The 16,481-nt window shown below is 61.6% G+C and overlaps 1 protein-coding gene across 2 annotated transcripts in view; it reads left to right on the forward strand.

The window, feature by feature from the left end:
- The window catches only part of ITPR3 (inositol 1,4,5-trisphosphate receptor type 3), a 65,384-nt gene that overhangs the window by 46,628 nt on the left and 2,275 nt on the right, over positions 1-16,481 (forward strand). For both annotated transcript variants that reach the window (XM_013977794.2, XM_003128345.5), the window contains exons 26-56: positions 852-1,016; positions 1,091-1,165; positions 1,565-1,690; positions 2,300-2,422; positions 2,537-2,737; positions 3,397-3,648; positions 3,843-3,968; positions 4,060-4,185; positions 5,371-5,491; positions 5,924-6,114; positions 6,629-6,777; positions 6,903-7,011; positions 7,094-7,184; positions 7,289-7,458; positions 8,507-8,681; positions 8,818-9,002; positions 9,097-9,297; positions 9,394-9,504; positions 9,921-10,016; positions 10,138-10,239; positions 10,326-10,412; positions 10,881-10,991; positions 11,079-11,271; positions 11,512-11,637; positions 12,011-12,183; positions 13,032-13,196; positions 13,791-13,983; positions 14,400-14,504; positions 14,593-14,720; positions 15,409-15,574; positions 16,036-16,196. In XM_013977794.2, the coding sequence (XP_013833248.1) occupies positions 852-1,016; positions 1,091-1,165; positions 1,565-1,690; positions 2,300-2,422; positions 2,537-2,737; positions 3,397-3,648; positions 3,843-3,968; positions 4,060-4,185; positions 5,371-5,491; positions 5,924-6,114; positions 6,629-6,777; positions 6,903-7,011; positions 7,094-7,184; positions 7,289-7,458; positions 8,507-8,681; positions 8,818-9,002; positions 9,097-9,297; positions 9,394-9,504; positions 9,921-10,016; positions 10,138-10,239; positions 10,326-10,412; positions 10,881-10,991; positions 11,079-11,271; positions 11,512-11,637; positions 12,011-12,183; positions 13,032-13,196; positions 13,791-13,983; positions 14,400-14,504; positions 14,593-14,720; positions 15,409-15,574; positions 16,036-16,196 (4,503 nt within the window). The remainder of the gene's footprint in view (positions 1-851; positions 1,017-1,090; positions 1,166-1,564; positions 1,691-2,299; positions 2,423-2,536; positions 2,738-3,396; positions 3,649-3,842; positions 3,969-4,059; positions 4,186-5,370; positions 5,492-5,923; positions 6,115-6,628; positions 6,778-6,902; positions 7,012-7,093; positions 7,185-7,288; positions 7,459-8,506; positions 8,682-8,817; positions 9,003-9,096; positions 9,298-9,393; positions 9,505-9,920; positions 10,017-10,137; positions 10,240-10,325; positions 10,413-10,880; positions 10,992-11,078; positions 11,272-11,511; positions 11,638-12,010; positions 12,184-13,031; positions 13,197-13,790; positions 13,984-14,399; positions 14,505-14,592; positions 14,721-15,408; positions 15,575-16,035; positions 16,197-16,481) is intronic.

Consider the following 16,481-nt stretch of genomic DNA (forward strand, 5'->3'; position numbering starts at 1 on the left):
GACTAGGGGTCAAATCGGAGCTGTAGCTGCCAGCCTACAGCACAGCCATAGCAACTCGGGATCCGAGTCGTGTCTGTGACCTACACCATAGTTCACGGCAATGCCAGATCCTTAACGCACTGAGCAAGGCCAGGGATTGAACCCATGTCCTCGTGGATACTAGTCAAATTCATTTCCACTGAGCCACAACAGAAACTCCAGCCTCTTATGATGCGCACAGCACTTTACAGATTGCAAACTGTATCTCGTGCACCTTTGCTCAGGGCTTTGAATCAGGCCTGGCATGCAGTCAGCCCTCACTAAGGGGGCCGTAGTCTGGATGGTTCCCTGCCATGCTGGACGGGCATTTAGCGAGGGCAGCTGTGTACCGGACACCGAGCATTGACTTGAGTTCATGGAATTCTCCAAGCAGCCCCGCCAACGAGGCTTCTACCCTCATTCCCATTTTACAGATGGGAGAAACTAAGGCCCTGGGGAGCCCTCCTCCCCAACCCCTGAGCCAGAGTGGGTAAGGTGAAGATAGAGTCAGGGTTCAAGTTGCTCCTCTAGCCAGCATTTGGCGAGGACAGCATGCTTTGCCCTGCCCTGTTCAGGACCCGAGCAAACAAATGACAGGCCATAGCAGCATGTGACGTGCGGGTCAGTGAGTCAGTGAAAGCAGGTGACGAGGCAGCTCTCGACCAGGGGTGCAGGGAAGGCTGTGGCCATCCGGGAAGGCTTCCTGGAGGCAGCAGACTTAGAGCAGAGCCATAAACCCCAGTAGGGTTTGGCTCGGTGGAGAGGAACAGTGGCGGTGTGTAGGTACCAGCAGCAGAGGCCATCTCACCGGGCGGCCCGGCGTCCCCCTCCAGGTGCAGCTGCTGATCTCGGCCCAGGACGTGGAGAACTACAAGGTGATCAAGTCGGAGCTGGACCGGCTGCGGACCATGGTGGAGAAGTCGGAGTTGTGGGTGGACAAGAAGGGCAGCGGCAAGGGAGAGGAAGTGGAGGCGGGGGCCGCCAAGGACAAGAAGGAGGTGAGCGGGTGCAGGGCTGCGGCCGGGCGTCCTGCGGGGCTTGGGCCCTGCTGACTGCCCCCCTGTGCCCACAGCGGCCCACGGACGAGGAGGGCTTTCTGCAGCCGCCAGGGGAGAGGAGCAGCGAGAACTACCAGATCGTTAAGGGCGTGAGTGGCTGGCTCTCGGGGGTGGGTCCAAGGCCATCTGCCCTGGAGGCCCCTGCGGTCTCCTCCTCCTCCTCCTCCCGCTCTGCTGGCCTGTGAGACATCTTCCAGCTTTCGCTGAGCGTTAAACACAACTCTGCCAAGGTCCAGATGGAATTATTTTAAAGCTGAAGGAATTTGATGAAATTCCATTTCAAAGTCATATTGTTCTATGGACTTTTATGGGTGGGATCGGCTTTCCGTGCTTCCTGGCCTTATTGCGGCGATGATCAGATTCAGTGGCCATTCCCCCTCTCGGCCTCTGCCCCCCGAGTGGCTGGCTGAGCAGTGGGGTGGGCCAAGGGGAAGCTTGAGGAAGTGGGGGGGGCAGGGGTGCTCTGGGCTCATCCTCCCCACCCCCAGATCCTGGAGCGGCTGAACAAGATGTGCGGTGTCGGGGAGCAGATGAGGAAGAAACAGCAACGGCTGCTCAAGAACATGGATGCCCACAAGGTCATGCTGGACTTGCTGCAGATCCCCTACGACAAGGTAACCCTTGACCTCTGACTCCCGGGGAAGCTGCACCCTGAACCCTGACCTGATCTGTCCCAGCCTCACCCGAACCTTTTACACTGGCTGCCCCAGATATCTTGACCCTTTTGTCTCGATGCTCTGTGACCTTGAACTGACTCCAGCCTAACCCTGATTCTTGACCGTGACCCTAGCTTCCGTTTCCCTCTCTGGTCTGATCCTCATAATCTCAGCTTCAATTGAACCTCTGACCCTCAGCCTTTTTAGCCTGACTCCTGCTGAGCTGAATCGGACCCCAGCCTCTCCTTGACGCTCGGTCCTTATCTCCACCCCTGACTTTGATTCTTCACCCTAACTGCCCCTGACCTCTTACCGGGACTGTCTCCGAGCCCACCCGGGCCCCTAACCAAGCACAACCTCGTCTCAGCCATCTACCGCTCCCTTTGACCTTGATCTCGACATGCCCGAGCTTCTCCCCGCCTCTTGACCTGACCCTTTCGCCATGCTCCCCAGCTCCAGCCGCATCTCAACCTCTGACCCTCCGGCGCTAGCGCATTTCCGCACCCTGACCCGCCCCCACCCATCTGAGCTGTGGCCCCAGCACCTCCCCCTCCTCTCTGCGTCCAGGGCGACGCCAAGATGATGGAGATCCTGCGCTACACACACCAGTTCCTGCAGAAGTTCTGTGCTGGGAACCCGGGCAACCAGGCCCTGCTGCACAAGCACCTGCACCTTTTCCTCACGCCGGGGGTGAGGGCGCAGGGCGGGGCTTGGCAGGCGGGGCAGGGGCGGGGCTTGGCAGGCGGGGCAGGGGCGGGGCCGAGCCGGCGACCCCTCCCTGACCAACTTCGTGCTTGCCTGCAGCTGCTGGAGGCAGAGACCATGCAGCACATCTTCCTGAACAACTACCAGCTGTGCTCCGAGATCGGCGAGCCCGTGTTGCAGCACTTCGTGCACCTGCTGGCCACCCACGGGCGCCACGTGCAGTACCTGGACTTCCTGCACACGGTCATCAAGGCCGAGGGCAAGTACGTCAAGAAGTGCCAGGACATGATCATGACCGAGGTGAGGGCGGCCGCGGGGTGCTCGGGCACAGACTGACGGGACCCTGAGGTGCTGGCTTGCAGAGGGTCACGGGGGCAGGTCTAGTAGAACACAGGCTGCAACCTGACAGAACTTAGGCGCCTAGTAGAACTCGGATAATAGACCTGAAAGAATTTGAACACGCATTCCTTCCCGTATCATTTATTATTCTTTATTTACAAATCACGAGGCACCTGCTACGGGCCAGGGACCATATATCCCTGAGGGGAAATCCTTCAAGTGTCAGCTCAGACACTTGAAGGATGACAGGGGGCAGGGTGACAGGGATCACGCCCTTGTGGGCATTGCAAAGGCCCCAGAGTCGTGCCCATAGTCGATACTCAGTGAACAAGCGAGCGAGAACGGCCGGGTCTAAATCTGGAATAGCCGGCGAGTTCTCATCGTGGTGCCTCTGAGACAAGCTCAAGTGGGATTTCTCTCTAAGGAGAGGACAGGGAACTTTCTGGGTCCTGGGTTAGATGTTCCTGATGACGGAGGCCCTGAGACATGGGCCTGTGGCCCTAAGGGCCCGGGAACCCCAAACAGAGTTCCAGTCTGTCCCCGGGAAGTGCAGGAGAGGGACGGGGCCCCAGGCCTGCGGGGCTGAGGAGGTGTGACATGTGACCCCCTCTCGCCCTCAGCTGACCAATGCAGGGGATGACGTGGTTGTGTTCTACAATGACAAGGCCTCGCTGGCCCACCTGCTGGACATGATGAAGGCCGCCCGGGACGGCGTGGAGGACCACAGCCCCCTCATGTACCACATCTCCCTGGTGGACCTGCTGGCCGCCTGCGCCGAGGGCAAGAATGTCTACACTGAGATCAAGTGCACGTCCCTGCTGCCCCTGGAGGACGTGGTGTCTGTGGTGACCCACGAGGACTGTATCACCGAGGTGGGGACCCCAGGGCCCTGGAGGGTGGGGAGAGCCGCGGGGGTGAAGGGGCGGGATAGAGCCAGGCCAGGCAGCCCCTCGGCCCTGCGGAGAGGCTGGGGGCGGGGGGCGAGTGGATGGCGGGGAGGTGGCGGAGGAGCAAGGGGCAGGTGGGGAGGGATCTGCCCCCCCTGACCCCCCACCTGCTTGCCCAGGTGAAAATGGCCTACGTGAACTTTGTGAACCACTGCTACGTGGACACGGAGGTGGAGATGAAGGAGATCTACACCAGCAACCACATCTGGACGCTCTTTGAGAGCTTCACCCTGGACATGGCTCGGGTCCGGCTGTTTGGCCTGGGCCTGTGGGCGGATGGCAGGGGCCTTCCGGGGGCTGGGGGTGGAGCCCAGGCATCTGTCTCTCTTACTCCAGGTCTGCAGCAAGCGTGAGAAGCGCCTGGCTGACCCTACCCTGGAGAAGTACGTGCTGACGGTTGTGCTGGACACCATCAACGCCTTCTTCAGCTCCCCGTTCTCCGAGAACAGCACCTCCCTGCAGGTGAGCCCCCACTGCCGCTTTTGTGCAGGGAAGGGGGGAGTCAGAATATCCGTGTATATGCATACTTGCCGTGGTGCCTGATGATACAGCAGAAAGATCTGCACATGTACTAGTTATCAACACTGTGTAACGAATTGCCCCCAAATCTAGCATTTATTATTTCACAGTTTCTGTGGGTCAAGAATTACAGTGGGGGCTGTACCATAGAACAGGAATGCCTAAATTGACTTGGTGTGATGGGTCCCAAGGTGGCAGGGGACACCTGCCAGCCCAGGTGTGATGCCAACAGCAGAGAGGAGCAGAGGTCAGGATAGTCTTTGCCCTTGGCTTGTTGGTCATGGGTCCCTAGAACCATAAGAGGTAGACGGTCTCCAGAGCCTTGTCTGCAGAGGCAGAGATGCTCTTGACTGGTGAACTTGCATCACTGAGAGTCACTGAGAGTCACAGCCCCTCAATCAGTCCCCAGATTCCCGGACTTGAGCGGGGTCACTGTCCCAGAGCCCCTTGAACAAGGAGACCCAGGTTCCCTTGAGGAGGGGCCTGCTGCACTGGCTGATTCTTGGGCACTGGAAGGACACGTAGGAATCCAGGGCTGCCCCTAGGCTGAGGGACTGCGGGTGGAGAGGGGATAGAGGGCCAAAATCTCTAGGTCCTGCGTTTCTGGCAAGGATTAGCTTATTTTGACACATGTGTTTGCGCCCCAGGAAGCCTTTGGTTCTGTGGGACTCTGGTGACTGGTATCAGCTTTTCCCACCTCCCATCTGCCCCAGGGCAGAGCACGGGAGCACAGGGGTGATGGAGTCAAGGCTGGAGGCAAGACTTCTTAAAGTATTCCTTTTTAGACCCTTTGGGTTTTTGAACCTTGTAAATAAATATGTCCCCTTTTCGCAACATTAATTTATTTAAATATTTTTTAAAGGAAGAAAAGGGTGAGCTGTAGGGCTTTAAGTCCCAGGCCTGGACCTTAGGGAGTTCTCACAGGGTTGGTGTATACAGTTGGGCAGGTTGTGCACTGCTGAAAGGAAAAGGGGTGCCTTTTCCAACTGGCACAAAGATACATGGTAGCAACTGGAGGCCCCATCCCTGTGCCTGTGCCCGTGCTCAGGGGGCCCGGTGACCGGGCCTAGTGCTGCGCGAGGTGGAGGGTGGGTCAGGCTGTAGCCGCTGGCGCGCTGCCTCTTGCAGACACACCAGACGATCGTGGTGCAGCTGCTGCAGTCCACCACGCGGCTGCTCGAGTGTCCATGGCTGCAGCAGCAGCACAAGGGCTCCGTGGAGGCCTGCATCCGAACCCTCGCCATGGTGGGTGAGTGTGGGGCTCCGGCCAGCCCGCCCACCTCTCCCCTCCCACCGCTATGCCTAAGCCCACCTGTCAGCTACTCCTAGGTGCTTCTCAGGAAGTCCTTCCTGGTGTCTAACTGGCATCTTGGCAATTGAGAGAAGCCGTCAGTTCCCTGGAGGGGTGCTGGCTGACATCCCCAACCAGAGTTCCCTGTGCTTGCAGAGGGGCTCAGGCAGGGGGGAAGTGGTAGATTTTGGGGGGAGTTAGCAAAGGGGAGAGAGGAGGGGGGGGTCAGAATGAGCCAGGGTGGACTTGAAGAGGCAGAAACTCCCTCTTTTTACCCAGAAAAGGGAACAGGGCACCTTCATCCAAATGGGGGCCAGGCCAGGGCCCCTAGTTCACCCTGTCCCCCACTGACTGGCTCGCTCCTCACTGGCACCCCATCCGCTCCCCCAGCCAAGGGCCGGGCCATCTTGCTGCCCATGGACCTGGATGCCCACATCAGCTCGCTGCTCAGCAGTGGTGCCAGCTGTGCCGCCGCTGCCCAGCGGAGTGCTTCCAGCTACAAGGCGGCCACTCGGGCCTTCCCCCGTGTCACTCCCACCGCCAACCAGTGGGATTACAAGAACATCATCGAGAAGCTGCAGGTGGGTGTGGGGCTGCCGGGCTCTGTGGGAAGGGCCTCTTCTCGGCCCAGAAGGGGCCATCAGCTCATCTCCTCCCCGGGGCTGCTGGGGGCAGGGGACCATTCCAGGGTTGGTGCCGCGAAGGGTAGGGACACCCCTCATTCCCGACAGCACCTCGTCTTTAGATGACACACTTCTGTTCGCCGTCTCCTGGGCCGGCAGAGGGGGTGCTGGGTTACTATCCCTGTGTGACAGAAGATGGAAGCCCAGAGAGGGCAAGGGGTTTGCCTGAGGTCACACAGAGCCAGAGGAGCAGCTGGGAGAAGAGCCAGGGTATGCGGCTCCCAGCCAGGGGCGCCGAGCAGACAGGCATTGTGCTCTGGGCGGCTTTGGGGCCTGGGGCTCCTCAGATGGGCGCAGGCCACTCCATGGGGCCCTTTGGTGTCGGGGTCGGGGAATGGCCATCATGCCCTGGTCACTCCTGGGCCTGGGCGGCCTGCCCCTCGCCCAGCGGTGACCTGCCCTGCCCCCCCAGGACATCATCACGGCCCTGGAGGAGCGGCTGAAGCCCCTGGTGCAGGCCGAGCTGTCTGTGCTGGTGGATGTCCTGCACTGGCCCGAGCTGCTCTTCCTGGAGGGCAGTGAGGCCTACCAGCGCTGCGAGAGTGGGGGCTTCCTGTCCAAGTGAGTGTGGTGCTGGCCTGGGACGGGGAAGGACCCCGGGTGGCAGAGGTGGCCTAGGGGACGGCCCATGGGGTCAGAGGACCGGGGTTGGGCCGCCCCGAGCATGTGCCTCCTCCCGCGGCCAGGCTGATCCAGCACACCAAGGACCTGATGGAGTCGGAGGAGAAGCTGTGTGTCAAGGTGCTGAGGACGCTGCAGCAAATGCTTCTTAAGAAGACCAAGTACGGGGACCGGGTGAGTGCCAGGCGGCTGGACGCCAGATGGGCTGAGCGTAAACGGGAAACGTGGCATTACGGGCCTCTCTCCCTTCCTGCAGGGCAACCAGCTGCGCAAGATGCTGCTGCAGAACTACCTCCAGAACCGGAAGTCCAGCACGCGGGGTGACCTGCCGGACCCTATGGGCACTGGTCAGCACCATGTCTCCCACCGAGCCTCCCAGTAGCCCCTTCGCCCTGGGCCCTCCTTTCCCCTCCCCCCCCAGCTCCCCCTTAAGTGAGCTCCCCCGCTCCAGGCTTGGACCAAGACTGGTCAGTGATCGCGGCCACCCAGTGCCGGCTGGACAAGGAGGGGGCCACCAAGCTGGTGTGCGACCTCATCACCAGCACCAAGAATGAGAAGATCTTCCAGGAGAGCATTGGCCTGGCCATCCGCCTGCTGGACGGCGGCAACACAGAGATCCAGGTGTGGAGGGGGCGGTGTGCCAGGTCTCTGAGGCCACGGGGCTGGGCCATGGACCTGGGTGTGGCGGCCAGGGCAAGGCCAGCTCCCCAGAGCAGCTCTGCACCTGGGATCTCCCGGTGTCACGTGGCTCTTTTCTCTCCACGCACACCTGCCCTGCTCCAGCCGGGCCTGAGTCCGTCTCCCACCATCCTGCCCCGGTTATGTCCACTGCCCTTGCCTCTCAGCTCTGTCCAGGCCTCCTTCCCTCTTCTCCGTCCTCCCCAGGCTTTGCCTGCTTTCTCCAAAAGCCCCCTGATTATTTCATCCCTGTTCTTTCATTCCCTTATTTGTGGCTCTAATAAGCCTGCATGGAGCACCCTCTTTGTGCCTGGCACTGTTCTAGGTGCCTGGTGTTCAGCAGTGAACAAAAGAAATCCACGCTCTGGGTCCTTATATCCTAGTGGGGACGACAGTCGGTGACTGCAGTCCCAGGTCACATGGAAGAGCGTGTTGGACGGTGCTAATTCAGTCCTGGGGCTTGGGGAGCGCTGGGCCAGCGCCTCTTACACGGACAGACCGCGAAGGCCCTGCGCGGGGATGTTTGAATGAGGCTTGGGAGCGGGCAGGGGGCTGGGCGCATGCGCAGAGCAGGCCGCAAAAGGCTGCAAAGTGGGGTGGTTGACGCGGCTGGAGGGGCGGAGCGGGGAAGTGGGGAAGAAAGGGCGCGACAGGGTTTTGAGCCGCGGAGGCATGGTAGACTTCAGAGAGGGCCTCTGGCTGCTGTGAAGGTGCAGACTAAGCCCAAGGGCAGGTGTCCAAGGCGGTTAGGGAGCTGCTGGCGGCCTCCAGCACCACCCTTACAGTCCCGCCTCATGGGCCTCCGATGATCCTGACCCCGCCCCCCCCAGCCTTGATCACAGAGCGCAGGGCTGTTTCCCCCACCTCGTCTGCTTGGGCCCATCGGCGCCCCATCCCAGCCCTTCATAGCATGGAGCCCCAGGGGCTCCCTAGAGCTTGCTTAGAACCAGGCCCAGTGCTGAGGCTGCTCGGTCTCTCTGTCCACCCACAGAAATCCTTCTACAACCTGATGACCAGCGACAAGAAGTCAGAGCGCTTCTTCAAGGTGCTGCATGACCGCATGAAGCGGGCGCAGCAGGAGACCAAGTCCACCGTGGCGGTCAATATGAGCGAACTGGGCAGTCAGCCCCGCGAGGATCGGGAGCCGGCCGACCCTGCCGCCAAAGGTCTGGCGCAGAGGGTGCAGGGTGAGGGGGGTCAGGGGGCGCAGGGATGAGGGCAAGGTGTTTGGACGGGGGACTCAGGGTGGGAACCTAGGAAGGGGATCTGGTGGTTCCCAGCATTACCGGGCTTTGCCCGCAGGCCGCGTGGCCTCCTTCTCCGTGCCAGGCTCCTCGTCCCGCTATTCGCTGGGCCCCAGCCTGCGGCGCGGGCATGAGGTGGGCGAGCGCGTGCAGAGCAACGAGATGGGTTCGTCGGTGCTCATCATGCAGCCCATCCTGCGCTTCCTGCAGCTGCTGTGCGAGAACCACAACCGGGACCTGCAGGTGAGCGCCGGCCCCGCCCTGCAGCCCGGCCCCTCCCCCCCACCTCCCGCCTCGGCCCCGCTCCTGCTCCAGCCCCGCCCCCTGTGCTCTGCAGAACTTTCTGCGCTGCCAGAACAACAAGACCAACTACAACCTGGTGTGTGAGACGCTGCAGTTCCTGGATATCATGTGCGGCAGCACCACGGGCGGCCTGGGGCTGCTGGGGCTCTACATCAACGAGGACAACGTGGGCCTCGTCATCCAGACCCTGGAGACCCTCACCGAGTACTGCCAGGGCCCCTGCCACGAGAACCAGGTGAGCGGCCAGGGCGCGGCGTGGAGGCAGGGGAGGGCGGGGCGGGCCGGCAGAGGAGAGGCCGGCCTCTGAGTCCCTACCACTGCCTCCCGCCAGACCTGCATCGTGACGCACGAGTCCAACGGCATAGACATCATCACTGCGCTGATTCTCAACGACATCAGCCCCCTGTGCAAGTATCGGATGGATCTGGTGCTGCAACTCAAGGTGGGCTGGCGGTAGCCCGCGTGCGCATGCGCGGGCGTGCTTGTGCAGTTGTGCTGGAAGTGCACGAGTGTGTAGTGGTGTGGATGATGGGTGATGTTGGCGTTTTGTGTGTGTGCCCTGGGTGTCACATACGCAGCCATGTGTTATGTGTGTACTGTGTGCGTGTTTCTGTGTACACATGAGTGCATGTGTGAGCAGATGTGCTGGATGGACACTTGCTCTGGAAGCAGAGGGTTCCTGGGGTTTATCCTAGAAGGTACACGTGTCTGGGTGTGGGGGCAGGCTCCCTGCAGGTGGGCTGGTAGGCAGGGCTTTTTCAGCAAGCCCTAGGGGTCAGCGGGGAATGAGAAGAAATTACAGTGTAGTCAGTGGAGGGGTCTTCAGACTGTGGCCTGTGGCTGCCTCCCGCCCCACAGGACAACGCCTCCAAGCTGCTCCTGGCCCTGATGGAGAGCCGGCATGACAGTGAAAACGCCGAGCGCATCCTCATCAGCCTGCGGCCCCAGGAGCTGGTGAGGCTGGGAGGGCGGTTGCGCTGGGAGGCAGACCCAGTGGGGTGTGAGGGGATGGGGCTCAGGGCCCAGCGCGCCCTGTGCTCCAGGAGAGGGCATTCGAGCAGGCCCTGCCCGCCAGGTGGACGTCATCAAGAAGGCCTACCTGCAGGAGGAGGAGCGTGAGAACTCAGACGTGAGCCCACGTGAAGTGGGCCACAACATCTACATCCTGGCTCTGCAGGTACCTGTTCCACCCTGGGGCCCCGCCCTGGCGGTCTGACCCCACCAGCCCCTGTGCCCCCTTGACTGTGCTGCCCTCCCACGCAGCTCTCCAGGCACAACAAACAACTGCAGCACCTGCTGAAGCCCGTGAAGCGCATCCAAGAGGAGGAAGCTGAGGGCATCTCTTCCATGGTGAGGCCCAGAGGATGGGGCTGGGGGTGGGGCTTAGGCCTAGGGGCGGGGCTTGGAGGGACATCGGGTGGGACGGTATCTGAGGGTGAGGCTAGGAATTAAGGGCGAGACTGAGACGTCAGAGCCTGGCTGGAATCTGAGATGAATGAAGAACGGATAGAATTGGGGCGGGGGGTGGGGGCGGAGCTCAGGGTCCGTGGGAGCCAGACTGGTGGCCTGGACTTAGGAGTGGGAGCAAGGCTGCAGTGGGGGGTCTGCGGCGGGTCTAGAAACCTTGCAGGACCTCTGGCCGCACCTGGGCAGGACCATGGAGGGTGCTGACTGTTCTGTAGGCTTGTCCCCCCTTTGGGGTTGCGGCTAGTCTGGCTGGGGAGGGGCGGTCACTCACTGGGGTTGTAGTTCAGAGCTGGGCTCAGACCTGGCAGGTGGGGGCTGCTGGATCTGATCTCGGCACCGCCCCATCCCCAGCTCAGCCTCAACAACAAGCAGCTGTCACAGATGCTCAAGCCCTCGGCGCCGGCCCAGGAGGAGGAGGAGGATCCCCTGGCCTATTACGAGAACCACACGTCTCAGATAGAGGTGGAGCCCGGGGCAGCTGGGGCGGTGGGCGAGGGCTTGGTCTCCAGTGCCTCGACTCGGGGGTGACCCTCACCTGCCCTTGTCCAGATCGTGCGGCAGGACCGCAGCATGGAGCAGATCGTGTTCCCGGTGCCCGCCATCTGCCAGTTCCTGACAGAGGAGACCAAGCACCGGCTCTTCACCACCACCGAGCAGGACGAGCAGGGCAGCAAAGTGAGCGATTTCTTCGACCAGTCCTCTTTCCTGCACAACGAGATGGAGTGGCAGCGCAAGCTCCGCAGTGAGGACCCCTGCCCGTGCGTGGGAGGGCGGGGCTCTTCCCAGCTGCCCCTGGGGCTCTGTGCCTGCGGGAGAGGGCCTGCCCCCGCCCCGCCCCCGGCCCCGCCCCGCGTATTGGCCCCGCCCCCGCCCCAGGGGGGCGCCCATCAAGTTTTCCTCCTGAAGTGGGGCCTGAGCTTACGCGCGGCCAGCGGGCAGACGGTGTTAATCAGGGTCCCCTCCTTTCACACCACCTCCCCAGGCATGCCGCTCATCTACTGGTTCTCCCGCCGCATGACCCTGTGGGGAAGCATCTCCTTCAACCTGGCGGTTTTTATCAACATCATCATTGCTTTCTTCTACCCCTATGTGGAGGGCGCCTCCACAGGTGAGGACGCAGGGCTGGCCGGCAGGGCCTTGAGCCTTCCCTGCCCCTTCGGCCAGGCTGTGAGGGCATGCAGAGGGGGGAGAAGCACCCTTGCACTGCCCCTGCGTTCTGCACCTCATCCTGGGGAGACACGGGTAGTCCAGTGGGACAGCAGGGTCCTTTACCTGGGGATCCAGCACACACGCTTGCAAGCCAGGGACCAGTTATGGTAGCAGCAGCTGCAGAGGGTCTCCTGCAACGGGCCCACAGGTGCAGGCCTGATGGATGGGGCCTAAAGCCAGGTGCCCAGAAACTTCTGGGAAAGCTCTCATACCTTTGGGGCTCCTTGGGGTCTGCTGGGCCGTGCCGCCCTCAATGCTGCTCCGGCCCCCAGGTGTGCTGGGCTCCCCACTCATCTCGCTGCTGTTCTGGATCCTCATCTGCTTCTCCATTGCTGCCCTGTTCACCAAGCGCTACAGCGTCCGCCCCCTCATCGTGGCGCTCATCTTGCGCTCCATCTACTACCTGGGCATCGGGCCCACGCTCAACATCCTGGGCGCCCTCAATGTGAGTGCCTGAGACCCCTGTCCCCTCCAGGCTGGTCTGCTCTGTCCCATCCCCCTCGTTGCAGTGTTGGGGGTCCCGGGTTCATTATAGACCCGAGGTTGGCACTACTCTGTCTCCTTGGCCCCCTGGACACCTGGGGCAGCGGGCACACAGAGCTGCAGAGCATCAGTTTCAGGGCTGCTGCCTACACAGCATGGGTTGTGTGCTGCCTGAGGGCCCATAGAAGACACCAGAGCTTTGTGGCTGACAGTTTTCTGCAGGTGGAAATCAGGTGCCTGGGGCGAGTGGGCGGCACCTTTTCCTAGCTCACTCAGTCGCTGTAGAGGGCGGGCTTCTGACACATCCTCCTCTACTGCACCTCCCTTTCCTCGAGTGGGGACCCGGGGGCTTCTCTTCTGGTCCCAATAAGGAGCCCAGATGCAACCCGAAGGCTGGATGCATTTTCATGATTGCTCTGCCTGCCAGGCTGAGCGTGGCCAGCTCAGATCCATCCCACTGAAGATCCAGCCTCAGGAGTTGCTGTTGTGGCTCGGCGGGTTAAGAACCTGACTAGTATCCATGAGGATGTGGGTTTTCTCCCTGGCCTTGCTCAGTGGGTTAAGCATCCGCCTTGAGCTACGGTGTAGCTTGCACTTGTGGCTCTGATCTGGCGTTGCTGTGGCATAGGCCGGCAGCTGTAGCTCTGATTTGACCCCTAGCCCAGGAACTTCCATATGCCGCACCTGCGGCCCTAAAAAGAAAAGAAAAACCCCCAGCCTTTGCTCTGGTCGCCGGCTGGGCACAGCCACAGGGGTGGAGGTTCAGGGTGGACAGGAGGGACTGACCCCAGGTCCTGCACTTACCCACAGCTGACCAACAAGATCGTGTTTGTGGTGAGCTTCGTGGGCAACCGTGGCACCTTCATCAGGGGCTATAAGGCCATGGTCATGGACGTGGAGTTCCTCTACCATGTGGGCTACATCCTGACCAGCGTCCTGGGCCTCTTTGCCCATGAGCTCTTCTACAGCATCCTGGTGAGGCCCTGCCAGGGCGGTCTGGGTGGGTGTGGGGCGGTGGGGCCTCCTGCCATGGTTCACAGTTCCCCGGCACCAGGCCTCTTGCTGTGGGCTGGGAGGGATGGCTTTCTAGGCTCTCTTCCACTGGACCCCTGCCTGGCCTCGGGGGCTCTGATGGCTGCTCCTGGAGCCAGGCCGCCTGGACTTGCATCCCACCGTGGCCCCTGCTAGTGTGTGACTTTCAGCAGGTTTCTTAACTGCCTGTGCCTCAGTTTCCCCATCTATACAACAGGGATCATTAACAGCACCTCTCTTCTAGAATAATTGTGAGGGTGGAGTGAGCTAAGGCACAGAAAGCACGCAGCAGATGCACCATACAACTAGCCATTTTCTTACCACTGTGTGGCATTTGCTGCCCATCCCACCTTCACACTCTCCCTGGGTCCCCCTCTCCCTTTCCTGGGCCTGAGAAACCCGGGTTCCTTGGAGACTGCTGGCCTGGCTGCACCTGCCTGAGCATGGAGCCCCCTGGGGGAGGCTGGGGAACCCCTGGGAGGTAGGCAGCCCTGGGTCCAGTGGTGTCCCCAGCCCTCACCCATCTCTGCCCTGCAGCTCTTTGACCTCATCTACCGCGAGGAGACGCTGTTCAATGTCATCAAGAGCGTGACTCGAAACGGCCGCTCCATCCTGCTGACGGCCCTGCTGGCACTCATCCTGGTCTACCTCTTCTCCATCGTCGGCTTCCTCTTCCTCAAGGACGACTTCATCCTTGAGGTCGACCGGCTGCCAGGCAACCACTCCAGAGGTCTGGGGGCGCCTCTCCTGGGGCGGGGGGTGCGGGATGAGGCCAGGGCCTGGGAGCTCTTGCCCACCACGCCCACTGCAATTTCTCCTCTGGGTCTGGGGTGGGTGGTCCAGCTCACACCCGTCTGCCTCCCTCTTCCTGGGACAGACCAGGGCTGGGAGAGCCCGGGGTGGCTCTGGCTTGCGGACCATGGCTCACATTAGACTCGGTATTTGTGGGGCTGCCCGTGTCCCTGGTGGGGTGCAGATCTCCCTCCCCGCCCTTGAACACAAGCCTGTGGAGCAGCTGCATCAAGACCCTTCCCTGTAGTGGGTGGAGTAGGGAGGCTCGAGGCTCAGGGTGGGCTTCCTGGAGGGTATGAGGCTGGGGACAGAACCAGGGGAACCTCCTGGTGACCTTGTCCCTGTTCCCTCCAGCCAGCCCCCTGGGGATGCCACATGGAGCTGCCACATTTGTGGACACGTGCAGTGGGAACAACATGGACTGTGTCTCCAGGGTCTCAGTGCCCCAGGTCCTGGAAGGTGCGGGCGGTGTGTCTCTGGGGTCTCGGTGCAGTGGGAGGAGGGGTAAGTGGTCCAGCCTGGGGATGAGCATGCACTCTGCTTGTAGAGGACGAGGAGCAGGCCAGCACGGAACGGGCCTGTGACACTCTGCTCATGTGCATTGTCACCGTCATGAACCATGGGCTGCGCAATGGTGGTGGCGTAGGCGACATTCTCCGAAAGCCCTCAAAAGATGTGAGTGTGCCCCCACCCCAGTAGCCCTCTCTGTTCAGGGCAGCAGCTGTGAGGGCTCCGCCCTCAGGTCACAGCCAAGTAGAGCGTCTTGGCCTCCCATCCTCAGGGTGGTGGGTCCCTGAATGTTTGCACCCCTTTTCCCGCTCAGTCTTGTGCTGTTACGGTGTAGCTGAGCTGTCCCTGCCCTTCCAGCTCGGGCACCCCCACCAGCTCACTAAGGAAAAGCCTTGGCCCCCAGTCTCCCCGGGGTAGGGAAGGTGTGAGTCAGCGGTGGGTCCCTGGCCACACCCGCTTCATCCTCAAGGCAGAGCTCCAGCCTGAGGGCCAGGGTGCTCAGCTGGCTCATGAGGAGGCCTCGGGGTTTGGCTGGGCAGCCCAGCATCCCAGGTCAGTGTGTCCCCACTCTCATGGGGTGAAGCCACTTCCTGGCCAACAGAAGTTTCTAGGGGCATCCTGAGGGCAGGCAGAGGAGTTCAAAGCTGCTCCTCCCCTAACAGGCCAGCCTGGCTCCCACGCCAGACTCCCAGGGGCTGCATCCCAGCCACTGAGTCCCACCCGCACCCAGGCCTCGGGTCGCGCCTCTCACTCTGCCATCCCCAGGGTGCTGGGCGTCAGGGGCCACCTCCTTCTGTGGAGCTGGGCTCCGAGCCCCCACCCGACCGACCCAGCCTTGCTGCTTCCCCCGCAGGAGTCGCTCTTCCCGGCCCGAGTGGTCTACGACCTCCTGTTCTTCTTCATTGTCATCATCATCGTGCTGAACCTCATCTTTGGGGTGATCATCGACACCTTTGCCGACCTGCGCAGTGAGAAGCAAAAGAAGGAGGAGGTTCTCAAGACTACGTGCTTCATCTGTGGTGAGGCCACGCTCCTGCCCACAGGCCTTCCTGGGTCCCTGTGGCCCCTGGGAGCCTGTCCTGGGCTGATGGCTCAGCGGCACTTGGCCCGGAGCTGGGGAGAGCTGGACCCTGCCGGAACGTGGAGTCCTAGGTGGAGGCGGGAAAGGCCTCAGGGACTGGCCTTTAAACTCTGGGTTTCAGACGAGGACCTAAGCCTGGTCCATGGCCTTGACCCTGTGGTCTGGGTACAGAGCTTTTCTCCATGTGAAGTGCTGTCCCTCAGTCACTGGAGGCCCAGGGGCAGGTCGCCTGGAGGCCCCTTCTCTGTGCTTCCTGCCCCCTGGGCTCCCATAGGCCTCGCTGCTGGGTGGGAGCTCTGTGTCTAAGTGGCTGCTGTTTTAAGTAGAAGTGACCTAGCCAGGTGCATGTTTCCCCAGAGCTGCAGTGGCCCTGGGTCACCCTCACCTCTGCCCCCTCAGGTCTGGAGAGGGACAAGTTTGACAACAAGACGGTGTCCTTTGAGGAACACATCAAGTTTGAGCACAACATGTGGAACTACCTGTACTTCATCGTGCTGGTCCGCGTGAAGAATAAGACTGACTACACAGGGCCCGAGAGCTACGTGGCCCAGATGATTAAGGTGTGCCCTGCGGGAGGCGGGGGGCGGCGGACACCCGCCGAGAGCTGGCAGGAGAAGGGTAGCTGGAGCCAGCTCCCTGCACACCTCTGGGTGGGCTCTGGTGTCTTGAAAGAGCCCATGTGAGCCCGCTCACCTGAGGGGCCCGAGAGCATGTGTGGGGTGGGGTCCCAGGGCCTGCAGACGCCTGACATATAGGCCACCTGCTCATGGCCACTGCTCTGTGGCCCCCATCTTAGGGGCCTCTCCAGCTGGGCCAGAGGGTGCCTGGAAGAACTTGAAACCATC

The sequence above is a fragment of the Sus scrofa genome, chromosome 7, assembly GCF_000003025.6.
Source record: "Sus scrofa isolate TJ Tabasco breed Duroc chromosome 7, Sscrofa11.1, whole genome shotgun sequence".
NCBI classification, from domain to species: domain Eukaryota; kingdom Metazoa; phylum Chordata; class Mammalia; order Artiodactyla; family Suidae; genus Sus; species Sus scrofa.